This window comes from Mustela erminea, chromosome 1 (assembly GCF_009829155.1).
Source record: "Mustela erminea isolate mMusErm1 chromosome 1, mMusErm1.Pri, whole genome shotgun sequence".
Taxonomy (NCBI): domain Eukaryota; kingdom Metazoa; phylum Chordata; class Mammalia; order Carnivora; family Mustelidae; genus Mustela; species Mustela erminea.
The window spans coordinates 219,281,019-219,305,137 of record NC_045614.1 but is presented as its reverse complement, the minus strand read 5'-3'; the positions used below and the strand labels follow the sequence as shown (position 1 = coordinate 219,305,137).

General features: G+C 66.9%; 1 protein-coding gene across 1 annotated transcript in view; it reads right to left on the bottom strand.

Moving 5' to 3' along the window:
• COL18A1 (collagen type XVIII alpha 1 chain) overlaps positions 1-21,401 on the bottom strand; it is an 82,083-nt gene extending 60,682 nt beyond the window's left edge. The window contains exons 1-2 of the mRNA XM_032357363.1: positions 21,293-21,401; positions 21,108-21,202 (exon numbers count right to left, since the gene is read on the bottom strand). Of these exons, the coding sequence (XP_032213254.1) occupies positions 21,108-21,202; positions 21,293-21,303 (106 nt within the window). The 5' untranslated portion in view covers positions 21,304-21,401. The remainder of the gene's footprint in view (positions 1-21,107; positions 21,203-21,292) is intronic.
• Between the last annotated feature and the right edge of the window lie 2,718 nt (positions 21,402-24,119).

The window sequence follows — 24,119 nt, the reverse complement described above, 5'->3', positions numbered from 1 at the left end:
GAAGCAAACGCCCTTCCACGAGAATAACAACGCCACTGCAGCCATGTCACCGCGGACCTAGGCTGGGCCGGGTGCCCCACCGTCCCCAGCAGGCGGAGACCACCACCGGCGGGCCAGCGGGAGGCCCAGGGCCGACGGAGAGGGCGGGCATGTGGCGACAGGATCCCCACGTCCGGAAGTCAGCATCGGGACAAGCCCGAAGCCCAGAGTGGACGGCGCCTCCCGCCGACCAGGAGCTCCGGGGCAGTGGCACCTCCAGTTCTAACCCCGCGTCCAGTCTGCAGCCCGGACAGCGGCCTCCGTCCTTGGCTTCGGCCCAGCCAGCGTCCAACCACGGCCACCTTGTTGGCTGGTTTAAGGCCTCCTCCTTATGGATGAAGCTGGAAGTGGATATTCCATTAAACTTTCAGTCACAAGAGATGTGATCCGCAGGAAGTTACAAAACTGAGCACAGATTCATCCGAAGACAGGGCGCTGGGCTTACACCCCCTTCACACCCCAGACCCCGTACCCTGCACCCCTGCTGGTCTCCCCTGGGCCCATCCCCACAGCCTGGCTCTGGGGAGGGCGAGGGCCAGAATCAGCAGCCAAGCTGACCCTTCACTGAGCAGAATTTTAGGTGAATTCCCTTTGAAAATCTTTCTCAGCAAAGGTCCCAGTTGTCCCGGAGTCAGAGAGTGTCCCCTCGGAGAAGAACAGGGGCCCCAGTGTGCCTCTCACTGGGGACCCAAAAGGACCCACGGAGCCCCCACGGTGCTCAGCGCTGGGCCGGAACTGACCCCTTCACCCCCGGGAGCCTCCGCAGTAGTGTCACACTTCCTGCTCCCTGCTCCCAGCCTCCAGGCCCTGCCCACCCCTCGGACTCGCCGGCACCCCGAAGACCCACCAGATGTCCCTCCCAAACCCAGCCAGCCCGGTCCCGCCTGCAGCTCCCCTGCGATGCGGCACGGTCGGGGCGCGGCTGTGGGCCTCACCCCCGCACCCTGCCTGGCACTCAGATCCACGCCGACCCTCCCTCTGCCGGGACGGGGAGCGCCCCAGCCTCCTGCACTCACCAGGGAGGGCCCGGCCTTCCCACGTGGCCCACGAACTGAACTCTGGATGCGGGTCCAACAGTGGGGCCTCTGCGCCCAGCCCGGCCACACGGCCACCGACCCGGCCACAGACCAAGTCGCCCGGTCTAGGGATGCCGGGGAGGGGCTGCTGCCAAACCTGCAGGGGGGCTCCCTGGCGGCAAGTGGTCCCCAACCCTTGAACACAGGGCCACCGAGGAGCCGTGTCGGCCACTTTCCTGCTGCTCCGCCAGACTTCTGAGATGCACACCTGCCAGCCGGCCTGCGCGTGGCCCTCCGCCTTGGGTGTGCATGAGCTCCTGCCCCAGCTTGTGCCCAACAGGAGGGGTAGGGGGCACTCCAGAGACACACCCATTGCCCCTGTCCCTCCGGAACACCTCACGGGCCGGACACCCCTCCTTGATGACGTCCCCTCCCCTGATGAGGGTCTCCAAGCTCTTCTCAAACTGTGGCTTGTCTGTAACGTGAACCACGGCAACAGCAAAGCTTCAGACTCCAGAATGGGCTGTTCAAAGGCCCTGGGGTCGACCCAGTCCAGAGCAGCTCTGGCACCACCTGAGGGAGAGGACTGGAGATGAACTGAGCGTGCACCGGAGCCAGGGCTGACCCCCAGGCCCAGGCAGGGATGTCGCACAGCCCCCCTCTCTTCCCCCACAGCCAGCCTGTCCCTGGGACACACCTGAAACCACCTGCATTTAGACAACACATTGGTAAGAATGAGCTGAGGGTCTGTCCCTCGTTCTCTTGACGTTTCCTCTCCGCGCTGACTTTAAATGTTGTCCTGATGGGCCTTCCCGTCAATGCCACCCGTGTGTGGTCCACCTGGACCGTGAGGCCCGGAGGCCAGAACTGCCGCAGTCACCCCGGGAGACCATGAGGGAGCTGGCGTGGCCACGGGGTGGGCCGAGCAGAGGAGCCGACCCCGGACACTTGAGCCGGGGCTTGGCGATGGGAGCAGCCCTGCCTTCGTGCTGGGGGCAGCAGTCAGGAGCCGCAGCCCCATCCCCGTGTGGGCTCAGGCTGCCGTCCTACCCTCCGAAGCAGCGGCCTCTGGGTTTCTGTGATGCTTGCACGTGGGACTGGGCCCTGGAGCGGCATCCGTCCGTCCCCCGCTCAGTGCTTCTCAGTGCCATCTGGACCCCCACACGGCCCTCCTGGGGCCTGCACTTCCATGAGCCCGTCTGCCACGTGGGAGACGCCGAGTCCCTGGGTCCCACAGCCGGAGAGGGCCGTCACCGCGCGGAGCAGAGAACACACGGGCTGAGGACCGGAGCGGGTCCTGCGGGTCCTAGACGCTGCCTGCCACCTTGACCCCTGGAGCCTGTTTCTGCAGACAGAGCCTCTCGTGAGGACAGACAGACGGGAGATGGTGAAGTCTGCGGGCCTGGGACGGGGCGGGGTCGGTCTAATGAGCTGGCGAAGGCTCCAGGGCTTCCTGGCCTCCCAGCAGGCGGCCAGCAGGGAACGCGGACAGCAAAGCCACACTCAGAGGCAGCAGGGACTGGTGGTTTGAAGTCCGCCGAGACACGGAAGTAAAGGATCGTTTTTACTTCAGGAAACCTACTGAAGTGCTCTACCGTCCAAACGTCCCAGGGCACCTGAACACACGGGCTGTGCTTCGCCGCTCCTTCCTCCAGGACCTTGAGGGCGGACGGGACGCACACTCCGGGCCTCTGACCCCTTCAGAACGGAACCACCGCAGTTTCCTTTGGCTCAACTCCAAGTCCAGTTTCAAAGAGGATTAACATCGGTGCAAAGCTGCTGGTTTTCTCCAGACGCCCCCTGGGGTTTCCCACAGGGTCATCCTGGCGAGGGGGACTGTGCCCTCCAGGGGGTGCGTTCGGGCAGCTCCGGGGCACATTTCGCAGATCTTGGGAAGTCGTTGTTAGCCCCGGGGTGTCCCTGGCGTCGGCCCCCCGGGGCCCCTGAAGGAGTGCCAGGTCATCAGGCGGCGCAGAGTCAGGCGGCTCACCCCGGTGAGTCAGGCGGCTCACCCCGGCGCCCGTGCGAGGCAGGATGCCGACGGGTCCACAGAGCCCTGGGGGCCATCGGGGGAGCCCGCCCGGGAGCCCACTGCTCAGCCCCAGGCACAGTCTGGTCCTTGAGCTCACAGGGCTCCCTCCCCCCGCCCTGGTGACTCTCCGCGGGCAGACCTGCCCCCTGGCCCGGGCTCCCCGCCCTGGAGGTGTCCTTCCACCTGGAGGCCATGACCCACCAGGCAGGGCCCAGGTTTGGAAAGCCCCTGGCACCTGCCCCATTTACAGCGGACAGCAAGCTGACTGGAGCGTCCCCTGAGGGCACGAAGTGTGGGCCCCCAGGCCTAGGATGAAGGGTTAGAGGCCGCAGGCAGTGCCCGTGCGGAGGAGCTTGCCACCCTCCTCCTCCTCCAGCTTTGCTCATCCCCAGGGCAGCCCGCCCCCACCCACCCCCTCCTCAGGGGCTCCCCCTTAAAGCCTCGCAGAGCCAGCGAGGGGGCTGCCGAGGCCGGGGGGCTCGGGGAGAATTCTGCAGGATCTGGAGAAGCATCTGCACAACTCCTGGGGGCCACACCACCCTCCTCTGGGGGCGTCAGGAGCCCCCATGGGAATGAGCCCCTCCCCCATACCCTCAGAGCCTGGCCTCCGCCCCCAGGCGACCGACCACCACCCAGTGGGTCCCGCCTGTGAGTCCGCACACAGCAGGCGCTTCCTGGAGGTCTCTGCAAATGCCTCCAGCTGCCTCGGACCAGCAAGCAGGACCTTGGGCGACAGGAGCTCTGCGGAGTCTCAGACCCCCTCCCAGGCCGGCCTGACAGCCCAGATAAGCTGCTATGAATGGAATGTGACCTCCTCCTGGGATGTCAGCCCCCAGCCAAGCAAATAAATCACCTGGAAGAAAACCGGCCAGGCGCCTGCTGGACAGAGCCGTCACGTGGGTTACAGCCGGTGCATGGTGGGGGTGCGGCTGCCCCCCCACCGCGGTCCTGTGTCCGCCTCGGTCCCCCACCGCCCCACAGACCCGCCGTGATCAAGGCTTCTGGCCGGCCTGTGCCCCTGATGGGCTGCCGATGAGCAGGCACAGGGCACAGGGCATCTGCCAGGCCATAAAAGGTCTCTCGGTGTGGTCCCTGCCTAGAAATCAAAGCAAATCCTCCCGGCGAGTCACCAGACCCGAGCAAAGACGAGCCCTCTCCACACTCCTGGGCTTCCAGCGGCTTAGGCAGCCACCCACGTCTCCATCTGCCTTTGTAACCAGACCCGGGGTCACCCACAGTGACCCCGAGCCCACCCCGGCAGCCCAGCCCCCTCGTCCGCAGCCCCGTCCGCAGCCCACGCTGGCCTAGGGAGGGCAGAAGCCCCGGGCACCCCACTGGGCCCTGTGGGGACAACCAGGCAGGCGGCTGAGGGCCCCTCCTCCCGCCACGTTAGAAGACTCGGGACGTGGGGGCCGCAGGAGGGCAAACCGACAGGAGCTGGAGGACCCCCACCTGCTCCAAACCTTAGCTCAGAGCCCTGGGGCACACAGGGTCACAACCAAGGCCCCCGGTCCACACCTCGCTTCACGCAAGGCGGCCAGCGGCCCCTCCAGAGGAACAGGGGCCAGGCCTGGGAGCCGACGGGCCCGGGGGTGGGGTGGGCCACCAGCGACTGAGGGTCACATGGATCCCAAAGGACCTGCTGCCAGGGAACGGAGAGTGGGAAGACACGCCCCCCAGGCTCTCCGGCCCCACGGAGAAACCACCAGTATGGACAGATGGCCGTGGCCAGGAAGCACGTGCGTCTCCTCACGCTGTCCCACCACAGCCCTGGGTCCCGGTGCCCATGGCCCGTGCGTCGGTCAGAAATGGAAACTGGAAGAAGATGCCTCCAGCCCCCTCCACAGGACCACAGGGAGCGGAAAGAAGGGGAGAGGGGACCCAGGAATCGGCCTTCCTGGGACACAGCCCTCAGCAGGGCAGCCTGCCTGTCCACGGATGAAAGAGCGCGCCCCACGATCGCCCAGCCCGGCAAGCAGGGTGCACCTTTGTCCCTTCCGCCCCGGCAACCCCCTCCTTCGAGCCGCACCACCCCTGCCCTCTCTGCCCAGCTCCGCGGCGGCGAGCCGGAGAAGCACAGCCCTGCGCCCTCACCCCTCGGCGGGCCCGAGTCCTGGGAGGAGCTCCCGGCCGGGACGCCGCTGACACGCTTCTCCACGGGGCACACGGGACTCGTAGACGTGCCCCAGGGCCACGGGCGGGAACGACAGCCCTCAGTCCGGAGACGCTGCGGCAGCGTGGAAAGTGCCCACATGGTCCAGTGTCCACGGCGCGCACCTCCGTCGACAGAAAGGGGTGCGGGGCTGGCGCACGCTCCCACGTGGACGGGCCCAGGAGGACCTGGAGCACGTCCCGCTCAGTGGGAGAAGCCAAACGCCACAGGACGTGGGACAGGGGTGCACAGCCCTGCAGCCTGCCTGGAGCAGGGAGCGACCAGGGGTGTGGGGTTCCCTCCTGAGAACGTTCCAGAACCAGACATGTGAGAGCTGTGTCCCCGAATCGTTGACTTTAAAATGGCTAACCTCACGTTGCATGAATTTTACCTCCCAAACAATAAGAACACGATGGTTTCCGACCCACGTAAGTCAGACCTCCTGACATGCACGGCAGCGGCTCACCTCGTGTCCCAGGGTCTCCTGACCTCCGTCCCCGTCCCCACCGGTGCCAGGGGCCAAGGCCAGCCTGCCTCCCTCGCAGGCTGCCAGCCCTTCCCGGGGAGGCCGCCCCATCGCGCAGCCACGCAAGCACATGGCCTCACCCCTACCGGCTCCCCAAGCTTCACAGGCCGGTGCCCACACCGTGTGCCATGGGGCAAGATGTACCCTCAGTGGTGCTCATGGAGGGTCGGGCGGGGGACAGCCAGGAGGGCTGCACGAGGGAGGTGGTATGAACTGTGTCCTGGGCTCCCAAAACGATGCTGGGAAGCAGACTGGGCCACGGAGGCCCCAGGGCCCTGAGTCACCCTGTTCATGACTCAGACCTGAGCTCCTGGCCCAGGTGCGAGCCCAAATCCCCGTGGTCGCGGGTTCCTGTGGCCTCACCCCTCCACGCCCAGTGCTCCCCAGGCCTGAGTGAACTGTCTGCGGGGCGACGGGAATCGGATCCGGAACCTGGCGGGACGCCAGGCAGCGAGCGGCGCAGGATGCTCAGGGCCCGCGGCAGCAGCCCCACATCAAGAGGGCAAATCCAAACGCTGCCGACTCAGGGCAGCTCACCCCGCGTCGGCCCCAAACCCCAGCAGGCTTCCCGGAGCCTCCCGCCAAGCGCGGACGGGCTGCCCTGACACGCAGGCAGTGGGTGAGGTCACGGCCGGGATGGGCGAGGGGCAAGAGAGGGCCTGCCTGGGAGAGGCGGTGTGCAGCCCACGGGCTCCGTGCGAGCAGGTCCCGGCTGGCGCCCGGTGGGGGTCAGGGGTCTTGGGCCATCAGGCCGGGGGAAGAAAAGCTTCTCTGGTCAGGACCTGCCTCCTGGGGTCCACGTCTGGAAGTGAGTGGGGGCCACGAGCAGGCAGGGAGTCTCTGGGAAGGTTGTGTCCCCGTGGGAGAAAGAGGGGCCGCTAGGCGGGGGCGTGGTGCTTCGATGTGAGCGCTCTGGGGTTCACAGCAGCCCCCACGGGGTCTGGGTGTGTCGGTGCCCCCGGGCGCTTGCACGTGCTCCAGAGAAACCCTCATCTCAAGCACACACGCACACACATACGCACGCGCACACGCCCCCCTCGCCCACCCGCCCGGCACACATGGGGTCTCTGGAAAGAGCTGCCTAATCCAGGAATGTCCGTCCGGCCAGCCCCGTGGGCGGCAGCGCTCAGTGCCCTGTATGCCGAGAACAGCACCCTCTCAGCTCTGCGATGGCAGCTCCCTGCCCCCTGCATTCCCAGTCCCAGCGGGACCCACCGGCCGGTCCTCCTGCTCCCCAGCCACAAGCCCTGCGAGTGACGGGGGTGGGGGGGCTGGAGGGGGGCCGGGGAGGGCTCCGCACCGGGGAAGAAGGCCCCTTCCGTCCAGGGTGACGGAGTCCTCATCAGCGGGTACCCTGGCCACAGACAGCAGGCAAAGCACAGCAACAGATGAGAGGCGTGCCCGCGCCGCAGAGACCGGGAGCTGGGCCTTGCTCGACGCCCCGCGGCTCCAGACGCCCGGCCTCCAGCCGGCAAAGCTGCAGTCTGCTTGGAGGCCGCGGGCGGGGAAGCACCTGGGAGGAAGCAGACCACAGTGGCCACCCTGCTGCTCCCGGGGCGCGCTGGTGGGAACAGGAGCCGCTGCCCTTTTGGCATGGTCCCTGTGCCTGGCCCATGCGGGGCCCTAGAGGCCTGGCCCTCAGCCATGTCCTCAGCGGACAAGGCACCAGGGCCCTGCAGCTCCCCTGCCCCCTAATCCTCACACACCGTCCACGGATGGGGCAGCCGGGCTCAGGGTAGAGGACGTGACATGGTCCTTCCAGCCCCCGGGAGTCACAGACGCCCCTCACCGGAAAAAAGCCCAGGGGCCAGCTCCCCAGCCAGGGTACCGGCACTCGTGGGGGAGCTGAGCCAGTCGGGGGTCCCAGCCCATCGGCAGTCGCTGGCCGCACCAGGAGCTCCACTGTGCCCCGGGCCCGGATTGCACCTGGGCAAGGCACCAGCACCCTCATGGTCCTCCCCGGGTTCCCATTACCCAGGACAGCAGGGTCTGCCACCCCGCGAGGACACGCACACAAGTCTAGGTGGACCGATGGGTCCGGACTCATCCGCCTCCTCCCCTGCTCCTCCTGCTGCAAGGCTCGGTGCCATTAGGGCCCAAATCAAGCTGAACCCAGTTCATGCTGAGGTCTGGCCGCGTCTTCCAGGGCCCGGGAAGGCCCTGCAGCCCCCTCCACCTGCCTGTAAAACCCTCTGGTCTCTGGGAAGCCCCCGCCAACAGTCGCCCCACGCTGAGCCTTCAGGGGCCCATTTCCTTCCTCCTCTGGGAGGGCCCGAGACCCTCCGGGGAGCCTGGCATCGTGGGCGGTCACGAGGCGGGAAGGCGGACGGACAGCCGGGTAGGGCACCGTGAGAGGCACGCGGTGTCCGTGAGCACGAGCCCCGGGGACCCTTCCCACGGGGAGCAGCCCTCCCGGAGCTGGGCGGGGTGGCTCCCCTTCTTCCAAACTGCAGGCCGGAAACCACGAGACTCTGGCCCCCGCTGCCCATGCTCGGTATCCGGGGGCCTGGTCCACACCACGGGCCCGTTTCGAGGTCAGCCTTGGAGCCAGGACCCGCCTCCGCCCCCATCACACCCCGGGACCCACAGGAGATGCAGGGGCTGTGCCCCTCACAGGAGGTGCCACTCTGCAGAGGACCCTGGGCCATCCCCTCCGGGGTGCCGTCCCCCCTCCCTCCTCGCCCCCCGGGGCATCTCCTACACACCTGCCCGGGGTCCGGCGGCCAGCACAGGTGGGGCGGAGGTGTGGTCAGGTGTGGTCACCGGCAGCCGCGCCCAACCCACCTGCTCACGGCCTCTGTCTGCCCGCCGGGTCTGAGCCCCAGCCTTCGGGGCAGCGCAGCCTGCCGTGGCCTGGACCCTCCTCCACGGAAGGGCCCGGGGAGTGTGGATTTGCTCCGACTTGCTCCTCGGACACCCTGCGGAGGGCCGCAAGTGGCCTGTGGTGCTTGTCCCTCATCAGACCAGGCGCCGGGGTCGGGCGGTCCCTCCCCACGGGCACCTCCTGTCCACGGCCTCGGAGCCTTTGCCGGCTGGGCTCCCCGGCCCGCGGACGCTGGCGGGAGGCTCCCCTCGTCCTCTCCAGCCCTGCTCACGTCACTCCCCCTAGATTCCAACTCGGAGTCTGAGAGAGCCGGCGCACCCAGCCACTGCCTGCGGGGACGCCGCAGACCCTGGTGCCGAGGGGGCCCCGAGGCTGTGGCTCCACCTCCGGACCCCGCAGCTGGTGGGACGGCGCCTTCCCCTGCGTGTCCACAACACATCTGGGCCAAGATGAAGCTGTTCTTCCAAAGGGGGGTGCCTGTCGGGCCTGACGTGTTAATGTTTGACCGTGCCCGCGGTAACTAACTCACTCGGCGCTAACCAGGGTGACTCCAGGGCCGCAGGGCGGGGGAGGGGTCCGTGCTGCGCAGCAGCCGGTGCCGACCTGGGCCGACCCTACAGAGACGGGGACGCAGAGGTCCCCCGTCCTGAAGGACGTCAGAAGACCACACTGCCCGCCCCAGTGGAGACAGGGGACCCCCGGGGTCCTGCCCCGCCTGGGAAACGCGCGCCGGGGGAGGCTCTCACAGCCTTCTCTCTTCACGTAATCGGAGCACGTCGCTGGGGCAGTGGGGGCGACCGGAGCCCTACCCACACCCAGCAAGGGGACAGCAAGGGGACTCGGGGTCTTGGCGGCCCCCCCCAGGCGAAAGCAGCCATCCTCGGCCCCCCCCCATTCAGGGACCAATTTCCAAATGGGGTCCGCCGGGGGTCAGGGAACAGCAGCAGGGACGGGGGGCCCGGGACGGGCTGGGGCCACTGGAGCCACGCAGTGGGCCTCTGCCTGTGGCCGATCCCTGTGCCCTGAGACACAACCCTGTGTGAGCGTGGGGGGGCACACCTGTGACTGCGAGGGGGCGTGTGTGAGCGAATCCGGTGGGAGGGAGTGGGGCCCCCCATGGCTGCCGTGCTCGGCAGACTCTGCGGCACACACACCAGTGAACGGCTCAGAAGCTGCACCGGCCGCAGCTCCCTGCGCCCCTGGGAGACGCTGATCCGCATCCGTCTGTGTGTCCTGCTCCCGGCCGGGGCGGGGCGGGTGCAGAGAGGACTGGCAGTCAGCTTCCCCCGCTGCCGGGAGCGAGGGAGCAAGAGGGCGCCTGCCGCGCAGAGTAAAACGGTGGGGGCCCCGCTCACCTGGACACAGCCTCGGGGTTTGGCCCGGTGACCCCTGTGGGCTCATGGGAGCGTTGCCTCATCCAACAGACGGACGTCTGGTGCGAATCCCCCTAACGCCTCGGCCCGCACCCAAGAGCCTCGCTTCCAGGAGGGAGGGGGTGCGCCGGCAAACATCCCCCCATCACGCCTCCGGGCTGGGCTGACGTGCGGGGAACATGGGGGCGCAGCAGCCAGGGGAGGCCCCGAGCCGACCGCCGTCAGGTGCAGGGATGGCTTGTCACTGCCGCTTTGCGCCCCTCGTGCACCCTGTGCTGTTGGGACAAACCCTGGCCAGGCCGCCGTCCTGCTAAGCGGACCCGTACTCACGTCTCCTGGGCCAGAGGCACCTTGTCCTGGGGCCGACACACAGACCTTGCCCACCGTGCGCCACCCGCACGGGCAGTACAGGGTTTACAATTCTGGCGAGGGTGCCTGAGGGTCAGCCGGGGAGGCGGCTGCCTTCAGCTCAGGTCATGATCTTGGGGATGGAGGCCCACGTCAGGCTCCCTGCTCAGCGGGGAGTCTGCTTCTCCCTCTGCTGCTCCCCCTGCTTGTGCCCTGTCCATCTGTCGCTAGGGGAGGACTGGGAAGGGGCTGAGCACCCCACACGCAGGTACCAGCTGACCCGGGATGGAGCAGGAACTCGCATGGATCACCCTGAGGGCCCGTCTCGCGGAGTGGGCGCCGTGTGGGAGAAGCAGGGATAAGCCATCACCCAGGAGAAAGGCCGGACCATGCACGGGGCAGGGCAGGAACCAGACCATGAGAGCCAGCCGGGCACACGCCCACACCCAGCTTCCAGCTGAAACTGTGGCTCCCTGGTTCCCGGGAGCCGTGGTCCCTTCTCCCCCCAAGTCCTGCACCACTGTCTCCTGGTGGCCAGAGTGAGGGCAGCTGGCCTTCTCCACACGGCCCCCATGCCGTTCCCCGGCGCTGGGCCCAGAAGGTTCCAGAGGGCGCGGGAGTGGGCCCTGGGGAATGCCACGGCCGCCAGCCCTAACCCTGTTGCTGGGATACTCGCGGGGGAAGGAACGCGGGCGTGCGGTACCGACTCTCCCCTCCTTCCCAGAGGCGCTCGCGCCCCAGATCGCCCGGCGTCCCAGCTGGCCAGGAAGCGAGGAGGGAGCCGTCCCGGCGCCTTGTGGGGACGTTCCTACAGCACGAGGGCCCTCCGCGGCCTGTTCCCGGACCGGGGGGAGCTGCATGGCTGTGGACAGGGACGGAGCTGTCGAGCTGTCGGGACACATGCGGTCGGCGAAAGAGGCCGTGGCTCAGCCACCATCTGTTCTCCTGCCGAGAATTCTCCTGTCCTGGTCCCCGGGAGCGACGCGGCCCGTGGGGGGCACAGCCTCACCTGCCCTGTGGGACAGAGATGACACGCCGCAGCTCCGATAAGAGTCGGTCAGTGAAGCCCGCAGGTGCACGGCGGCAGACCTGCTAGAAGCCATGGGGGACAGTAGGAGCATCCTGCAGACACTTGGATGCCTCTGGAGGGTCCCGGAGCCTTGCTGTCCCCAAGGGGACGCGAGGACAGGCAGGCACACAGAGCAGGGAGCTGCGGGGGGAAACCCTGGGACCCGAGGCCCCGGCTCACAGAGGGGAGCTCACAGCACAGCACAGACACGGCTCGGGCGGCGACGGGCCATGGAGGCGGGAGGAAGTCACGGATGTCGGATGATCTAGTTTATGGAAAGGGAGCCGCTTGCAGCTGTTGGGGTGGGAGGGTCTCCCAAGGACCCCATCTCGGGGCGGGTGCAGCCAGCGGAGTCTCAGCACCGCCACTGAGTGACCCCGCACACACGGCCCCGACCGCCCGTGGGGCTCCCCCGGAAGGCGCCTCGGGGAACCAGAACATGGGTCACCAAGACAAGGGCAAACGTCAGATGAGACGCTTCCAGACACTCGAAACTCACAAACTGAGTAAATCTACCTCTCGGACGTGTGAGCAGAGGCCCGCGCCGTCGACTGGGGCGGAGTCCGAGGGGGAGACGAGGCAGCCGACTTCCCGTCAGTCTGTGGTCACTGTTTGCTAACAAGTTAGGGCTCAAAAACCAATTTCACTAGGACTTAGACCGTGGGGCACAGGGCCTAGGCTGGGACCAGACCACAGAGGAGGGTCTGCCTGGCCTGGGGGCCCTGGCTTCCCACCGTATGAGGCAACGCCATCCCCCACACCTCGACCCGGGGAGGTCTGCACAGAGACCCGAGGAGGCCCCTCCCCGGCAGGGGGCAGCCCAGGGCACTGCCCGCAGGACACAGAGCCAGGCCGGGAGAGCCCCTCGCCCTACCTGGGCTGCTCCACATGTGAGGTCCCAGAAAGGGCCACTGCGCGGAAGCGCGGTCTGCAGCCCCCCAGCACACGGAAGCAAGCAAAAGCATCGTGCAGGGGTGTGGCCGCCGTGACCCCGGCGGCGAGCAAACCGGTCTCCACTCACACCCCCACCAGGTCCCGGCACTGCCACGACAGCGTCCAGACGGCTGCGGACGCAGACCGCTCAGCACACGTCGCGTCAGCCTTCTTTCCACGGGAGGCTGGGGTGGAGAGAGACGGGGCCCCCCCATCAAGCTTCCCACCCCTCCACGCCCCTGCGTCCCCGAAGGCCCCTGCTCAGTCGTTTCTGGGTGTGTCCGAGCCCCTGGCTGCTGTCCAGGGCACCTGGGGGTGGTTCTGCTGGGACGGGAACGTCCGCTGAGCTCTGAAAGCCGCTAGGACAGACCTTTTGCGGGCGTCTCTGTGGGGAGCCGGCACCCAGGGTGTCCGTGTGAGGATAGGGGAGCTGGCCGCCAGGGGCCTGAGGGGCAGGAAGCGCGTCCCGGGGGCCCTGCACAAGGGGGACCGGCTCTCACCCCGACTAGCACTCTGCGCCTGAGAAGAGCAGGCCCCACGGTCCTACCCCTTCCCGTGGCGGAGCCATGGTCTGGGCAGTGTCCTGCGGCAGTTGTGACCAATGACCACGAGGCCATGACTTAGAACAGCCCACGTTTATTTTCCTACAGTTCTAGGCTCAGAAGTCCCAAACCCCCATGTCCGCGAGACGGGTCCTGTCCGGAGGCTCCAGAGGAGAATCGACTTCCTGCCGCGTCCAGCCTCACGACGCACCTGTACCCCCGCCCCCCGCCCCCGCGGGGCCAGCGGCCTCACTCCCCCCGACGGCGTCTCCCTGGTCCCTGACCCTGCCCTCCCGCCTCCCCCACCCTAGTTCGGATGCCAGGGTCGCACGCGGAGCCCAGACGCAGCCCCTGGCTCCAGGACCCCCACCATGTCAGGCAGCACCCACAGGGCCTGTGGACGGGGACGGGATGTCTCTGGTGCTGTCCCTCAGCGGATCACAGAGGTTACGAGGGATTGGTGTCCAGGGTGGGGACGTCAGGTATCCGGAATGCCGGCGGGCATCGGCCCTCTCACAGGCGGCCGCAGCTGGCTTCGGGACGGTGACACGGGCCTCCGCACCCAGAGCGAGGGGCTGTCCACAGGGGCCAGGCCTGCAGCCGGGGTGCAGGGAGCGCACTCTGGTCTGTTTAAAATGCCGGATTTACCCCTAATGACAAGAAAGGTGGTGTCGGGATGGGTGTGTTTTCCTTTCTGGGTCCAAACGCCCCGGGCCATTCTCCATTCTTCTCACAATAAAAGGCTAGGAACGAGGAGCAAGGCAGATTCGGAGCCAGCCCTGCGGGTGCAGGGCCTTTAGCCAGAAAACGCCCCGAGGTGGGTGCCCCTCCCTGCCCAAGACAAGCAGCGGGCACACAGTGACCCCACAGTGTGACGGGGTCAGCCTCGAGGTCGGAGAAGGGAGCCCAGCAACGGCCAGGACCTGCCCGCGGGGAAGGGAGGCCGGGGGCCCCGGAGGGCGTCTGATGACAGAAGGGCCCCCTCCTCCCAGGGGCGAGAGGCTGCAAGCGGTTCAGCCCCAGGGGCAGACTTGCTCAGGGTGGGGGGAACCGCTCAGCTGAAATCACCGGTCCTCCAGGGCTCCAAGGGCGCCTGCCGGCCTGCGGTCCTGCCCTGGAGGGCTTCCCAGGAGACTGCAGGGGAGGGGCAGGTGTGTGACTGGCCTGCAGGGCAGCGTCAGGGGCCCCTGGGGCTGGAGGGGACTTCCCCTTCTCAGGACCCAGGGCAGGGGTGAGGGCCCGGGAGGTGAACACAGGCTGAGATGACAGATGACAGGCAGGGCCCCAGTTCTCCGAGGCCTCCCAGACGGCCTGACACCGGCGCGGGCCAGGTTTACAAGCACGGACGGGCCTGCGTCCAGGAAGCTCCTGGCTGGCTCGCGGCTCGCACAGAACAAGAGACTGTCTGAGCGGGAGCATTTTTTTAAAACACGGCAGCCTAGTAACAAGATCCAGCAAGCGGAGGCAGGTCCATGGCCCTGATCCCTCCAAAGGGACATGTGGGTGGGCGTGGCCGGGCGGGAGGGGGTGAGAACCGCCCCCCAGGACTCTGGGGTGCGGGCGGTGAGGGGGCGGCTTCGTCTGATAGAAACCATCACTCGAGCAGGCACAGCCCAGCGCCAAGGAAGAAACGCAAACGCAGACCCCATTTCCTGCTCCTAGTGTTCCCCCCGCCCCCTCCCTGGCCCTGCCCAGCCCAAGACGGTCCCCAGAGCTCAGCGAGGCGTGATCAGGACCCATCCCAGAAAGCCCACGTGTGCTGTGCACTCCCTGAAGGGCGTCCTGTTAAACCCCAGAGCCCCCCTGTCCGCCCCATCCCACAGCTCACACACACAGGCTCAGACAGGGCGAGGCCCCCACCCGACGTCACACAGCGCTTGGTGGCAGCTCTGGAATCACACTTGGGGCCTGGGCCCTCAGCCATCCACCTGGGCAGAGTGGACAGCCTGGCCTCCGGTCAGCAGCAGCAGTCCCCCACCAGGTGGCCGCAACGCTTCTGTCCAAGGACCGTCCACTGCCCACAGCCACGAAGGCGGAGTGAAGGTCAGCAGCCACCACGAAGCCGTGTCCCCCCTGAGCCCTGCTCAGCCACGCAAGCCTCACGAGCTCCTGTTCTGCAGCGCGGGCCCGGCGCTTGGGTCCAGCTCAGGGAACCGGCCACAGACCGGAGGAGAAACAGCTCCGCCGGGAGCAACAGCAGCGCCCGCGGGACGGCTACCCGCACAGGAGCGCAACGCACGGCCCAGCACAGATCCTGGAAGCAGGGGAAGCGATCGGCCTGTCCGGGCTCTGGCATTGCCGGCGACTGAAAACTCACTAAGTAGAAAGAACACTGAAAGGACTTTTTCTCCCGTTTGTCACATTAGCAGACTTTGAAAGTGATGGCACGTGGCCCAGGCAGCTTGGGCTAGACCGTGCACAGATCCTGAGGCCGCCCGTCGTCCCCTGACCCCAGGCCCCCGGAGGGACCCAGCAGAGTGACCAGCGGGGTCTCGGCACCCTCAGCCTCCCAGCACTGCACCAGCCAGGATCGAACGTACGCTTTCTGAGGTCCGGACCAACACCAGCCCGCTGTCTGCTCTCAGCACCCCCGTCCCCAGCCGGTAAACGGCCCAAACACCGGCGCCAGGCGCAGGACAAGGGGCCCACCTCGGCCTCTTTCCTCCCGCAAGCCCACCGGGTGGGTTAGGTCTCTGCCACACAGCCCGCCCAGGGAGGGTGGGGGCGCTACCCCCCTCCCCGCATGCCCCCGCCCAACCCCGCCAGCCTCCCGACAGCACAGGCTGGGGACCACACTCTCCATCAGGCACTGAATCTGTGATTCCTTCCAAGATGAGGCTGCCGACTGTCTAACGGGAAATGTGGAGGAAAGGTCTCCGCTCATCCTGGAGGATTAGGATGTCTGGCCTCCGGCCCGTGCACAGGGGCGCCCAGCCTTCAGCTCTGAGCGGACGGCTCCACCAGCCCGTCACGTTGCCGGGACCGGGACATCCGCGTTGCACAGGTGGGCGCCAAGAGCCGGCGAACCCGCTGCAGAGCCGCGCCCTCCCGGCACGGCCTTCACGCCAGCCCACGACCCCCCAGAACAGAGCGGCGCCGCCCGCATGGCCCGCGAACAGCCGTGGGAGCTCCTGCGGACGGAGGACACGCAGCGGTCGAAGGCCGGCAGAACAGACGACGGCGGATTGTGACTCATTTCGACTCTCCTCGAAGGAGCAGTGAAATGTAAAACCAGGTTCTTCAGACTAGAATCCAGCGAAGGCCTGAATAATTACAAACAGCGCGAGGTGGCGGCAGCTCCAGTCCCGCCCGCCCCGGAGGCCACCAAGCTCCAGGGCGCTCGCTCGCTCCCTCCCATCCTCGGGCCAGCACTCCTGAGCCTTGGGCTCTGGCCTGACGTCCTCGCCCAGGAAACGCCCTGCAAAGCCCCGCAGGGCCCGCAGGCTGTGTGGCCCTCCAGAAACCAGGCGTGGCCCAGGGCCCGGCCACCACGCAGCTCAGCACTGGGAGCCACTGCCGGCTTCATGCGGGGATCAGCCTCGGGGGACACCATCCGCCGGCGTGAAACCCTAAAGAGGGACGTGTGTGCAAACAGGCCCTCTCGGGCTCGAGCTACAGACAGCCGGAAAGGCCGTGCTCGGGCTTGTCTGCGCCCCAGGAGCCGGGGAGGCGGGGGGCGCTCCTGCAGGCACGGCGGGCGCGGCACACCCCGGCCGGGCAGCCTCTGAGTTCCACCTGGCTCTGCGCACTGCGACAGAAGCACCTTCTGACAGCCCGCCTGCCGTGGCTCCGACCACCAACCCAAAACACGATTAGCTGGTCGTCCAGCCGGCCATGAAGCCGCAGGCCTGGCAGACACGGGGCAGGACCACGACGGGTGTCACATGTGGCGTGTGGCCGAGACGTTTGCAATACCTACGACACCTACTGCTCACAGCGCCCCAGGAGGACGGTGCCGCCTGCCAGCAGGGAGGGAGGGGCCACGGCGGCGAGGTGAGGCTCAGAGCAGGGGGAGGGCACCCGACACCTGGCGGGGGCCTGGTTCAAGACCCTGAACCCCCAGGAGGGGAGGCCGTGCATCCGAGAAGCCAGGCCACTGCGCTGCGGGGCCCAGAGCACACGGTTCTCATCGTTCTGCCCTCTTACTGTCAACCTGTACCAAACGTGAGACTCTTACAGGCACAGCAAACACTCGTTTTAATTCTCCCAGTACTGGACCCTCCTCCTCCAAAACAGCGTCAGGGGTCTGGGAGTTACACACGTCGGGTCCCGGGACGACCACCTGTCCGGCTGAGGCTGAAGCGTGGATGGCGGGCACTAGGCTGGCCGGCTGTGCTCTCTGGAGTGGGGCGCCCCCCCACCCCAGGCACAGGCAGATCACCCCCCAGGGAACAGCCTCCCAGAGCCTCAGGAGAGGGACAGCAGAGTGCAACACCTGTGACAGGCCCCCAATGGCACGGGGGAACCACACCTGGGCCAGATCGGCAGAAGGACACGTGCATGAGCAACGGCCAGCCCCGCAGCTGGAGCCCCGCAGCCAGAGCTGGGCCCGCCAGCTGCTCATCAGCGAGACCTGCTCGCCCCCCCCACACCCTCCTCTGACCCCTGAGCTGGCCGGCAGGAAGTCAGCACCCCCCCCAACCCTGGAGACCACCCCTTGGCGGCCCGGCCCTTCCCAGCAGGCCTTGGGCCATGAGACGGGACGAGGCTGACTGGACGTCGTATCAGAAGACGGGCTTTGCCCTGTTTGGCACATTCTCAGCGAGGAGGTTTTAGGGAGCCTCGGCCTCCCCTGGAAGGAGCCTGAGGGGTAGGGGACAAGGGTCTCCAATGCATGTCCATGGCCATGTGCCCTGACGCGCACGATCGGCAGCATGCGGCATCTAATGGACCCCCTTCTGGGGGGCGGGTGGACTGCCGCTCGTGGAACAGAAGCAGGTAGGCCTCCCCAGCCCTGGGCGAGGCTGGAGGAGACCCTCCCTCTGCAGCTTCCCTCCCAGCCTGGACGCCCCGAGGGGTCCGGGGCCTGTTCTAAGGTGGCCTCACCGCCCACACGGGGCAGGGGGTGGGCCCTACCTTCCCCACCCGGAGCCCCGCCCCCTCTCCTAAAGGCCCAGAGAGCCAAGCCTTTGCAACAATTTGGATGAATGGAACTAAGTCCTGCTGGTGGAGAGCGCGTGGACGTGTGCGCACGCCTGTGAGTGTGCTGGCCTGTGTGTGCGTGTGTGCACAGACCCGTGCGTGTGCTGAGTGTGTGCATGTGCGTGCGTTTGTGTGTGCGTGCACAGACGTGTAAGCATTGCACGCGCGTGTCGGGGAGATGCAGTGAGGGTGGGGGCAGGGCCCTCTGGATGGGGTCAGTGTCGCTCTTTCTAGGTTTCGCCCCGTAGCACTTTCCCTCTCCTCCCGCTTCTGAAGGAAAACAGGAGTACCCTGAAAAACGAGTTTTGCTGAAATTCAAAACTATCTTATGAAGTCCTGTACCCGAACCCTGACGGCGGCCCTGAAGCCGGGCCACAGCTTCACCGAGAACCAGGCCCTAGAACCAGGCCGCCTCGGAGGAGTGCTTGCCATCTGCTTTGGTCCCATGCGACCAGGGAGCCATGCCCCGGATGACAGACCCCCACAGACATGGGGGCCCCAGGATCTGTGCTTTGTTTGTTCAAACCAGGCCCCCGGAGGCCCACCCAGGGACCCCGAGCTTCCTGCGGGAGTCCTAGCAATGAGAAGGGTGGGAGCCCTGGGCCGAGGGCAGGGGTCTGCCAAGGCCAGATACAAGATGGCTTGGATGGGCACCAGGGTCTGGGGCTCCCTGCAAATGCCCTCCAGACTCTATCCTTGTGCCCCAGCCCCGATCTGACCCACTGCTCGCAGATGCCGCGGGCGTGCGCAGCCACATCAGACCCTGGTGATACACCTACTAGACCCGGGGGATACACCTACTAGAACCCACACACGTCTACCAAGACAGCGGGTCTGCTGGCAGCACTGAGTCTCCGAGGTCACAGACAGCCTCGGCCCGTAGACCCCCCAGGCACCTAGTTACGGGGGGTGGGGGGGGTGAAGGCACCAGCTCATTTATGACCATCAGACCCACATGAGCAATCCTTAGACGAAACAGCAAAAGACATTCTTCTTTTTTGCAGGGGAGGGGTCAGGTGCAACACAGACAGAGATATGGAAAAATGCATCATTTTTGTTCCCAAAAATGTGCAAATCAACAAACTGGGCCTCAAACCTTTAATTCCCAAGGATGATGTCTAAGGGTTTCTAGAAAAAATTGAGCCTCTACTAAGTTAGGATTTCACACACACTAAGTCTTCTCTGGTAACACCTAGACGGGGCAAGTGTTATCCCATTTCAAGAGGACTTAGTCCCATGCTCCCCGCTGAGCCCGCTTCCTGCATTAACCTCCAGGATGCAAAGAAACCGGCATTCCACCGGGCGGTTTCCTTCCCAGAGGACCCTAGACCTGGGCCACCCCAGCACAGCCCCAGGAGTGCTGGGGACACTGAGCACACACGGTTTTTCCCACCAGCACTGCCGGCCCCCCCAGAAGTCCACCTTAAGTCCAACACCCTCCCCTCAGATCTCAAGATTACATCTCACCAAAGCTTACGGACATAACATCATATTGTTTCCACTCTGTGGCTAAAAGCCATCAACCCTGATTTCCTCCCCTTTGATTACAAAGTTTCATAAAGGGCAGGGGGGCGGCTGGGCGCTCCAGGGTCAGAGGAGGGAGGAGGCGCCGGGCTTACAAACTCCAACACGTGCAGCCCTGGCCTGGTCCCTGCGGGCCTCGCCGCGCCCCCCACCCCCGCAGCTGCAGGGACAGCCCCTCAAGCCAGGACCCACGGCCCCAAGTGGCCTGGGAGGTGGGTAAGAGCCCAGGGAACACGACAAGGTGTAGAGACAAACGTGTTCCCCAAGCGCCCCTGGACTTGACTCACACGGAGGGGAAACAAACAGGTGCTTCCCGCGGATGTAGTGATGAGGGAGTCCCTTTCCAGAAAAGTCTACGGGGCTGTCTCTGCCTGAGGATGCTCCTACTAGAAACAGTGAAACAAGCGGTTCTTTCTTTCTCTCCAGTCCTGTCCCTCCTTCCTGGCCAGCCGTGGCCGGCCGGTGTGGTGACGCTGCGGTGACCACAGTCCGCATTCTCCCACAGCAGGCCAACCTGGAGAAGAGGGCTGTTGGGGACAGATGTCCGCACAGCACTGCCGCTCTACCCGGGACTAAACCAGAGACTCCCCTGGGGTGGGGGCTCCCTTCCGTGACTGGCAGGCCCCAGGGCCTCCTCCTCCTCCGGGGCCTTTGTGGGGCCAGTTAGGAAGACAAGCCGGCCCACCGCGTGTTTGGGGCCGGGGTCCCAGGAGCGGGCACAGGAAGTTGCGGCGGCTGGGACGGTGGCCCTGCGCATGGTTGGCAACCCACGCGGGGAAAGCCCGGGTGCCGGCTGAACAGCGGGCTTCGGGGCATTGTTCCCGGCCGGCCTGGCGCTCGGCCGCATCAAAGGGGACCGCGCGCAACCCGACACCCTGGCGGGCGCGGGGACACAGGCCTGGCGGCCCGGCGGCGCACAAAGGCTGGCCCTGGGAAGCCCGGGGAGTTTCGCCTCAACAGGTTGGAAACGCAACAAGGTTGCTCCGCGCTGCACGGACCTGCCAGGGCCCGCGCGGTCACTCCCAGGCCCGGAGGCGCGACCCACTCGGCCATTCAGGCGCCGGGAGGGACGAGCCCGGTGACGCGGACACAGGCCCTGCGGGCCGGCAGCTGACGACCCGCGTCTCCGGAGCCCCTGCGCGTGGAACGGCCGCCGCCGCCGCCCCAGCCCCGGCCCCTCGTCCGCCCTCCGCCCGCAGCGCGGTCCGCCCAGCGCGCCAGCTTCCCAGCTGAGTCGCCCAAGTTTGGTCACGAAGCGAAGGGCTCAGGAAGTGGACGGTCCCCGCTGCCCCTCGCCCCAGTCCGGTCTCCGACCCCGCCGGGGTGGCGCGAACCCCCGCATCCTCAGAATGAATGGCCGGCGCGGGACACGCGGGACACACGGCCTCAGCGCGACCCCGTCCCCCTCCGCTCGGCCCCCGCAGCCACCTGCGCGCGTGGGCAGAGCCGGGCAGCCTCCCGGGACCGAAGCCGAGATGCGCCGGGCGTAAGGCCGCCGCCGCCTGGACGGGCCGGACACCCGCACCCAGCGCCGCTGGCAGGGGGCCGGCGCGGCGAGCCAAGCGTCGCGTCCCCGCCGGGTCTTACCTGGCTCCGCGGAGGCCGCGCGCACTCCGAGCAGCAGGACCAGCGCGGCGAGCACGTCCAGGAGGCTCCGCGACCGCGGCCGCAGCCAAGGCCACCTGCGGGCGACAGGCCCCAGACCCCAGGTTAGAGCGCCGCGCGTGTCCACCGCCCGCCCGAGCGACCCGCTGCCCCTGCTCGCCCCGCACCTCGGCGCCATGCTCTGCGGGCCCGACCGTCAGCGCCGCGGATGCTGCGCGCTCGGCCGCCGGGTCGGGCAGAGGCGGGGCGGGGCGGGGAGGTGGGCCGGGGGCGCGGGGACGGGCCGCGGCGGGGCGGGGCGCGGGGGCGGGGAGTGGGGGCGGGGCGCAGGGAACGGGCCGGGACCAGGCGGGGACCGAGCGGGGCGGAGCCAGGGGCGTCCGGGGGCCTCGGGACGCGCGGAGGAGGAGCGGAGACCCGGCGGGGCGGGGCTGGGGCCGGCCGGGGCCGGTCGGGGGCGGCCGGGGGCGGCCGGGGGCGGCCGGGCCCGCAGCGGAGGAGCCGCGACCCCGCGGGGTGCAGGGCCTCGGGCGCCGGGCTGGACCCGGTGGTGGACGGCGGGGAGTACGAGGGGGCAAACGGGGCGCGGAACGGGACGCAAGCCCGGGGCCGGATGACCCGCCGCTCCCCCGGGTCCTGGCGCTTTCTCCCCGCTCCCGCCCTCTGTCCCCTGCGCTCGTGGCCGGCGCGCGCCCGCGCCCCCGCCCCCGAGGGAGCTGCGTCCGCCTCCGCCCGAGGCCGCACGTGGGGTCCCGGCCTCCAGACCCCGCAGGGTCCGAGGGTACTCAGTGCGTCCGGCTGGCGGGCGGTTGGAACAAAGACCTTCCTTGCTGGAGGACAGCGGATGAGGAGGAGGACGCGGAGCTCCTCCTGCCCAGCGTCGTGGGCACAGTGGCCGCGTCGTGGCGGACCCCCAGCCTCACTGCCTCCACAGGCGCGGGCTCAGGACAGTAGCGTTCCCCCAAGCCCCGCTGCCGGCCTCCTGCGGCAGCTCCGGGTGGATGGACCCTACTCCCCACGGAGCCCCAGTGCGCCTTCCACCCCGGTGGGGCCCTGCCCCCACTTTACAGAGGACCCTGAGCGGTCTGGGGGGGGGGGCAGTGAGAAGGACACTTAGCTCGCCTGGGTGTACTCCTGCCCCCAGGAATTGGCCACGAGCGCCCCATTCCTCTCTGGGGTGCAGCTGCCCCTCACCAGAGCCTACCCCGGCCCCTCCTGGGGTTATGTCTGCTCTTCCGGGCACTTCCTCAGGCCAGAACTCCAGAACCCCGCCTGACTGCAAGCCTCCGGCTCCTGGCAGGCTGGCAGTTGTGCCCTTGGGGTCCCGCCCTCACAGTCCCCCAAGTTGCCTGCACTCAACCAGAGCTTGTCACATCCAGCCTCCCAAAGTAAACTGCCTTTTCCCTGTACCTGGCCTTCTCCGCGTTTGCAGAGAGCAGAGGCCCCAGCACCATTGCCTTTGGCTGAGTTTTGAGCTAAGGGTTCTGACGCACCCTCCTCTGTCCCCACCGGGTCCTCTCCAGGTTGGGTGGAAAAGGGCACTGGTGGTCCATGGCAAGGACAGAAATCCCATAGAGGATTGTGACCCACTTCTTTAAACATGAGAGAACAACGCGGATGAGAAATGATTAGCACAGAGTTTTGGCAATGTTTTGGTCCATGTGAGGACAGAGGGGGGACTGGGGTCCCCCCCCCCCCGCGGCGTGTGTCTGTGTCTGTTGGGCGCTGGTGCGGTGCCGGGGGAGGGGTCTGCACAGGTGCCTGTGTGTGCGTGTGTGTGTGCGTGTGTGTGCGTGCTGTGTTCATGTGTGTTCAGTGTGGTGGGCAGGAGCATGTCTGGGTCCCAGTGGCACCCCCTCCTGTGTCTCGCGCTCCATCTGTCCGTCTGCCTGTCCACCCTTCCTTCTGTCTGTGGGCCAGAAGCCCTGCTGTAGGGCGGGCTCTGAAGGGCAGCACCTCCCCCTCCCAGGTCACCTGGCCTACAGGCTGGTCCTGCTTCCACCCAGCCCAGCTCACTCTTTTCTAAAAAAATTTATTTAAATTCAACTAGCTAAGATGTAAGGTATTGTTAGTCTCAGGGGCAGAGGTCAGGGAGTCCCGCTGCACACAACACCCAGGGATGGTCCCATCACGTGCCCTCCTGAATGCCCGCCCCCCGCCCCGTTTCCCCATCTCCCACCCCATTCCTTGCAGCAACCCTCAGTTTGTTTCCTGGAGTTAAGTGTCTCTCACGGTTTGTCTCTCCCTCTCTAACCAGAGAGGTTCCCTTCCCTGTGTCCATCTGCTTTGTTTCTTAAACCCCACATACGAGTGAGATCGTAGAATTGTCTTTCTCTGACGGACTGACTTCGCTGAGCACAGTCCCCTCCGGTTCCATCCACGCCGATGCCAAGGGCAGGACGTCTCCCTTTCTGATGGCCGAGTCACATTCCGTCGTGTAGACGAACCCCGTCTTCTCTGTCCGTGCATCTGCCGACGGACGTCCGGGCTCTTCCCGCAGTCCGGCTGTTGTGGGCGTCACTGCTGTGAACTCTGGGGGCAGGGACCCCTTCAGATCACTCTGTCTTCATCTTTGGGGTAAATACCCAGTAGTGCGATGGCTGGGTCGTAGGACAGCTCTAGTCTCAACTTCCCGAGGACCCTCCGTGCTGTTTTCCAGAGCGGCGGCACCAGCTTGCGTTCCCGCCAGCCGTGCAGGAGGCGCCCCTTTCTCCGCATCCTCGCCAGCACCTGTCGTTTCCGACGGGCTGGTCGTAGCCGTTGTGACTTGTGACAGCCATGAGGTGGGGTCTCACTGCGGTGTTGCTCTGAATGTCCCCGATGCTGAGCGATCAGCCCTGCCCATTCCCACATCTTCAGATCAGAAGACCTGCCGCCACAGGTGTGACCGCTGCTGGTCCTCAGGCCCATCTGGGGCTCTAGGGAGGGCGGCTGGACCAGCGGCGCTGCTGACGCCTCCGCCCTGCTCCTGTGGCGGGGGTCCCCCTCCCTCCC